The sequence below is a fragment of the Marmota marmota genome, unplaced genomic scaffold, assembly GCF_001458135.2.
Source record: "Marmota marmota marmota unplaced genomic scaffold, marMar, whole genome shotgun sequence".
In the NCBI taxonomy this organism is placed as follows: Eukaryota; Metazoa; Chordata; class Mammalia; order Rodentia; family Sciuridae; genus Marmota; species Marmota marmota.
The window spans coordinates 19,208,852-19,215,652 of record NW_026000019.1 but is presented as its reverse complement, the minus strand read 5'-3'; the positions used below and the strand labels follow the sequence as shown (position 1 = coordinate 19,215,652).

At 35.1% G+C, this 6,801-nt stretch overlaps 1 protein-coding gene across 7 annotated transcripts in view; it reads left to right on the top strand.

Moving 5' to 3' along the window:
- Nucleotides 1-6,352, top strand: part of Suco (SUN domain containing ossification factor) — a 68,445-nt gene extending 62,093 nt beyond the window's left edge. For 6 of the 7 annotated variants that reach the window (XM_048810031.1, XM_048810030.1, XM_048810028.1 and 3 more), the window contains 2 exons: nucleotides 3,225-3,280; nucleotides 4,340-6,352. In XM_048810031.1, coding sequence (XP_048665988.1) covers nucleotides 3,225-3,280; nucleotides 4,340-4,783 — 500 coding nt within the window. In that variant the 3' untranslated portion in view covers nucleotides 4,784-6,352. The remainder of the gene's footprint in view (nucleotides 1-3,224; nucleotides 3,281-4,339) is intronic. The other variant, XR_007350021.1, reaches the window with a different exon arrangement.
- The last annotated feature ends 449 nt before the right edge of the window (nucleotides 6,353-6,801 follow it).

Sequence of the window (6,801 nt, the reverse complement as noted above, 5' to 3'; positions counted from 1 at the left end):
GGTGGGGGGGTGGGGGTGGGAATCACTGATTGTTTTCATTAAAAAGACAGTATTAAGCTTTTGGTTAAGGTTACTTTGACTCTACAGATTACTTTGGGAAGGAACAGTACATCTCTGTTGGTATCTGTAGCTATATGTGCTTTGCAGGTAGGTAGAAATAAAAGATTTTGGTGCAATTGAGTTCCATTATGTCCTTACTAAATTTATGTCTGCCAGATCTATTTCTGATAAAGGTGTGGTGTAAAGTCTCTCTGTCTCTCTATAATAGTGGATTTCTTCATTTCTCTTTGCATTTCTACCATTTTTGCCTCACGTCTTTTGATACTGTCATTAAGTGCATACACACAAAGGATCTTTCTCTCTTAGAATTTTGACCCCTTTATCATTATGTAATGCTCTTCTTTATTCCTGAGAAAGAATGCATTACTTTTATCTAAAGTCTGCTCTAGGCGCTGGGACTGTAGCTTAGTGATAGAGCACTTGCCTAGCATTGTGAGGCACTGGGTTCAATCTTCAGCACCACATACAATATGTAAGTAAATTAATTAAATAAAGGTCTATTGACAACTAAAAAAATTATTTTTTAAAAAGTCTGGTCTGTCTGAAATTTATTCTTGCTTTCTTTTGATATGTATTTAAAGTGTGTGGTTTTGGTATGTAAGGCTTATAAACATTAGATGGGTAAGACTATTCTCAGAAAGAGTTTAAGATTAAAAGTATTTCTTTTTGAATCAGTAAAGTTATGTGGTTCTAGAATTTTCTCTCTTTTTTTGGAGAAGATAGAATTTTCTTTGTAAGAAGAGTTTTGGACCTTTAGCTCAGTGTATAGGAGTGAGGTTTTTCTCATCATTTTAAATTGCAAATTTCAAGAATCTGTTCATTTATTCTAAACATGAGAATGCATTAGTATGGAGGTGCTCCCCTTTTTGTCTGTTTCCTGTTCTTTCCGCTCCCCCTTCTTCCTTCATTATGGTATCGTGTTGAGAAAGAAGCAGACTGTTTCCCTTTTTCTGCCATTAGGTTGGAAATTGTAGTTTTTGTTCTTTATTGATTACCCTAGAAATGACAGATACCAAAGTCTATAATTAATATCTTTACCTCATTCTGAAGTACAAAGATTGTAAAACTTACTTTTCTCCAGCTTGATTTATGTTTGTTTTGTGTATTTTAATTCCATTGTTTTGGGTGCGCTTTACATTTAATATTTATTTAAATTTACATACTAAGTTCTTTGGACTTCACTCCTTTTTCCCTAAGGTCTTCCATTTATCATCATTTCCCCCTTAAACCTCTGAAATACTAATCTCCATTTTTCCCCTTTAATCGTATTTGAGACTTAGTGGGCTCTTTGTTTCTCTGAACTGTTGTCCTTTATCAGTACTGGGAAGTTCTCAGTCATCCCCCCGCCCCCAAATATTATGTCTATCCCATTCTCTTTTCTCCTCAGATTTTTAATCAAATGTATTAGCACTTCTCCCCACATCTTGTCTTGTCATGTAAACGTTCCATCTTTTTGCCTTTCTAGCTGGATTTTGTTTTTACTTGTCTTTTGTTTTCTTTTCCTGATCTGTCCTGCAGGCCACACAATCTTTAGTTGTATCTAGTCTGTTATTACATTCATTCATTGAATTTTTAATTTCTGTTACTACATTTTCATTTTTCTAGGAGTTCTTTTAGTGCTTCATTAAAAATATCTTAGTTTTTTTTCTTCTTTTATATTTCCTGTGGATGTTTTCAGGCTTTTTTAATTTAAATATAGTAAGCATAAGCTTCTTTACCATCTGTTTGTGCCAATTCTAACATTAAATATTTGAGAATCTGTTCATTAAATTGTCTTTGTAGGCTCTTGATCACATGTGTTCATGAATTTGGTTGTCTTTGGTGTGCTACTCCAATTTGAAAAATGATTTGTCAGGCTAATTTAAGAGGTAACGTGTTTGTATTTGCTTTATATTCATGGCTTGAAGTTTGTTGGGCTACCAGGTATTGAGAACTTCCTATCCAAACTGCAAATTCATTCTTTAACTGAAGATATGGTCCTTTTTATTCCCACCTTACTACTCAGTAGGAGAGAATACCCCACGACTACTACTTCCATTTGGCCCAGGGATCTGATTTCTGTTCCATTTGTTTGTGATACCATCAGAACCAAAGTTCATGTATTTGTGTATTGGCAAATGCCCTCAGGACAAAAATGACTTGTATTCCACTTGGCTATCTGGGCCCTTAGTTTTCCTTTACTTTTGGCCCAGAGGTAGTATTTACTGTCTTGGCAGCTATTCATTGCTTTTAGTGGTTTTGTTTGTTTGTTTTGCCCGTCATATTTACTTGCATTCAGTGGAGAGTTTGATCTTAGGAATATAATGACCATTATTAGACATCAATCAGTAGAAGATTTACAGTGAATTTGTTTCTTATAAATTAGTTGTCTCTGTCAGGTCCTAACTTGGTTTAACTGATTGAATAGGACTTACCTTATGTGTATGCTTATCACTATAGAGGTGGATTAAGAGTAACTTGAATGTGCTTTGAATAATGAAATTTTAGAAACTTCAATCTAAAAGTTAGATCTAATTTATTTACTATAAACTTAGAAGTGTTTATCCATTGCTTGGAGATACACACACACACACACACACACACTCACATATTCATATATATATATATGTGATGCATGTTCAAGCTGTTAAATTTTGGAGTTAATAGTTTTAATCATAGTGATAATTAGAACAATATTTCTTGAATCTCTTTTTGTATATAGGTTCCTCTAACTAGCTTCTATACATGATCACAATGCTTGTTGCACATTTTTAACCCACCTTTGTGACATAGTATAGTTTAGTCTTTTCAGGAAAATTTAAAACGTTCTGTTGGTTTGGTATTAGCTTACCACTTATGTTATATTTTTTATCAGGTAAGAGGGGCTGGCCCCAGAGAAGTATCCTTTCTTTGCTGATTGATAGCCAGTTATTAATTAAAAACTTAATTTGAAGGCTGTTACCTTCAAATAACTTTGACCACATCCATAATAAGAATGATACCTTCTCCTACCTTGCTTCTTTTGACTTTTTAAATGCATAAATATATAGTTAGCCTGGTTTAAATATAAATCCACTGGTTCTTTTTAATAAAGTAATCACTAAGGAATGATATATTTTTTAGGGTTTAATCATAGCATGACCCACTTTTTAATTTCATAACTGCTTTTCTTTTCTTACTTGTAGTGGACCCAAATGATTTGTACATTGTAGAGCCCCTCAAGTTCTCTCCAGAAAAAAAGGTAATATTGTTTCTTTTGAAGTTTATTGATGATTTTTGTGATAGTAAATGAAGAAATAGATTGAAAGGTTTAACATAGCCTTTAGGTGGTCCCTAACTTACTGTTTATTTTCATTTATGGTAATAGTGTAAATAAATGTTTACAGAGGTCAGCAAACTATCTATGGTTTGAATGTGCTTCAGGCCATCGTGGCCTGAAGTGGGGAGCCAAGAAGCATTTTCTTATTTTTAAAGGACTACAAAATAAAAAAAGAATATGCAAGAGTGATGGTATGAGTCTTGGAAAGCTTAAAACTTTACAGGAAAAGTTGGCTACTCCCTGTGTGGTCATTGTTTCCTGAGCATTGGAGGCTTGTCAGGCACATTGTGTCACTGTGCCTTCATCCTCACATCAGCTTAAAGTTGACGATGGTAATACCACTGGGTTGAACCTGGGTTGAACTCAGGGCCGTGAGCATGCTAAGTAAGCACTACCATGGAGCTATGTGCCCAGACCAATATCCCCATCTTCTGAGAAAACAAAACTGAAGAGGTTTTGATTTCTCAATGACCCTTTAGATAGGTGGCAAAACTCAGAATGCATTTAGAATTTTTTGATTAGAAAATCTATTCATTTTGATTGGCAGTATTGGCTCTGGGTGAAAGAACTTGGGTTTTAGAATCAAATAGCTTAAGATTCAATTCCAGCTTAGGCATCACTGTGTAACTTGGGCAGGAGCCAAATCTCTGAACCTGGGTTTTCTCATTTAGGAACCAAGAATAAACAAGTAAGTAAGATATATGTGAAATATCTGGCACATAGTAGATATTCAGATGTTAGTTGTCACTCCCTAAATCTGTATTCACCGGTGGCAGATAAGCAATTAAAATTTTTTGATTGAGTAGTATTTATAAAATGGGAAGGTAATGATAGTATCTATACACAACGTGTGTGTGTGCATAAAAAATACTGTTTTACTTTTCACCAGGTGGTGGCACTTTCCTCCATTAGCTTGCTCTTCTAGTGTTTAATAAGGTAACTGTTGGCGGTCTAATTCCTATCCTTTCATTTGTGTTATAGAAGAAACGCTGCAAGTATAAAACTGAAAAAATTGAGACCATAAAACCTGCAGATCCATTGCACCCTATAGCCAATGGAGACATAAAAGGAAGAAGGCCTTTTACGAACCAGAGAGATTTTTCTAATATGGGAGAAGTTTATCACTCTTCTTATAAGGGCCCTCCCTCTGAGGGAAGCTCAGAAACTTCATCACAGTCAGAAGAGTCCTATTTTTGTGGCATTTCAGCTTGTACAAGTCTGTGCAATGGACAGTCCCAAAAGACAAAAACTGAGAAGAGGGCTTTAAAACGAAGGCGGTCTAAAGTCCAAGACCAAGGGAAATTGATAAAGACTCTCATACAGACTAAGTCAGGATCATTGCCCAGCCTACACGACATAATCAAAGGAAACAAGGAGCTCGCCGTGGGAACATTTGGGGTTACAGCAGTTTCGGGACATATCTAAATTAATCAAACTTTTCATACTGAAGACTTTTTTTGTTGTTGTTCTTTGAAGAACAGTCTGTGGTATTTGAAGGGTTGGGGGGGAGGAAACATTGGGAAAAGTATTCAGAAATTATGGTTTCTGCCTTTTTAAAAAATAGATGGGATTGTGTCAATCTTCGTTAATGAGCTACAGTTTTACAAGGCTGATCACTTCCTACAAGGACAATGGTAAACATTTTATAAAGATGTTTTTTCACAGATTAATTACTGGGACAAATTAATTTGGAAGCCCAGTTCCTTGGGTGGGATAGGAATGAAAGCCTAAACCTCTTCCTCTAGCTTTGTTCCTATTTCTTGCACCTTCCCCCATATTTATGTGCCTTTTGTCTATTTATAATGCCACTGGAAGAGGAGGGAGAACTTTTTCTGTCATTTGATTTCTTTTATAACTTTTTAGGTTTTTGAAGCTGCAAACACTACAAGGTTTTGGGGTGGTCTGTGCCTGAAGCTCAGCAGGGTGGGTCAGACAATGTGAAGAGCCTAAAGACTTGCCAGCTAGGTCTGTTGTGCAAACTCACTGGAAATAAACACTTGCTGGAACTTTAAGTCTGTTCTTTTAGGTAAATAGTGATGCTCTTGACGTTATTTTCATTTATCTTATTTGGACTGGATTACTTTTTCCATAGTTACTAAACTCAATGAGGGGGAAAAAAAGCAACAAGTTCTTTTCATGCAAACGACTAGTATTTGCAAATGTTTTTATAAATTTGACTTTAAACACAACTGCTTGTGAAGATTTCATTAGATATTACAATAACACTAATCCTCCAAACTTTCACATCACTGTTTTCCATTTGTACAAATATATAAGAAACTGCAGATTTGGCAGCTGAATTCAAGTGCATTAAGGCATGGTCACTGTCTGTGCACACACCTATGCACACACACAGAGCTGCCAGTGGGTTTGTCCCACAAATCTGGCTGGTCAAGTCTAGGGGATTGTGATTCTTTGATATTTGCTTTGTATTGGCCACAAGGTGCAGAGATATGTTTGTGTTACGTCAGTATGTTTGTCTTCATTTGTGTTTTTTTCTTTTAAAAAATAATTGGCAGTGACTGTATTTGAATAAAGTGATTTCATAGTGTGTGCCTGTATAACAAGTGAAAGTGGAACACATTTCTTTTTGAAAGGGAGAGAATTGACCTTTTGTATTGTGAGATTTAAGTTATAACTTATTGAGCACTTTTAGTAATAACTGTTTTTAAACTTGTTTGATACCTTTCTTGGGGTATTGTTTGTAATGTGACTTATTTAAAGCCTTTTTTGTTTCTTTAAGTTGCTGCTTTAGGTTAACAGTATGTTTTAGGAGATTAAATTGTTTTTGTCCAGTCTGCACAATTAGCCATTCAGAGCAAGAGGGCCAGATTGTAAAGAAGCCCTTGAAAAAAGGTCCAGATGAGAGCAGAGGCAGAGTGGAAAGTCACACCATCTGTTGTGGAAAGAGGACTTTCAGTTTGTAACTACGGAGCTGTAGTGCCATTAGAAACTGTGAATTTCCAAATAAATCTGAACACTTGTCTTTATTAATTTTACTGGCTCTTCCATCCTTTGAAAGAAAATGCTCAAATGTATTACTAAGCTCTGAACATAGATTTAAGGTTTTGACACTTTTGAAGCTAATTATAATAGCATCCTTTAACTGTTGCTCATGTGGCAGCCCCTGCAGATTATTCTTCACATAAGCATCTGTTCCCATACAGCCCCAGTCTTACTTTTCAAACCCTAAAATGATAGCTTTGAATCTACAGTAGGATGTATGTGTGTGCTTTTATTAGGTGCAAACTACTAATTTTTAACTTTTCTATATCTAAATAGAGTAGAAAATTTTGTAATTTGGGGTTTATTTTTTCATCTCAGAATATAACTACATGAAGGGGAAAAAAGTAACTTGAGTGAAAACTTTTTTATTTGTTCTAATTAGTTATACATTGGAAAATTCTTACCATTAGTAGATTTGTATCTGGCAAGAAGCAAAA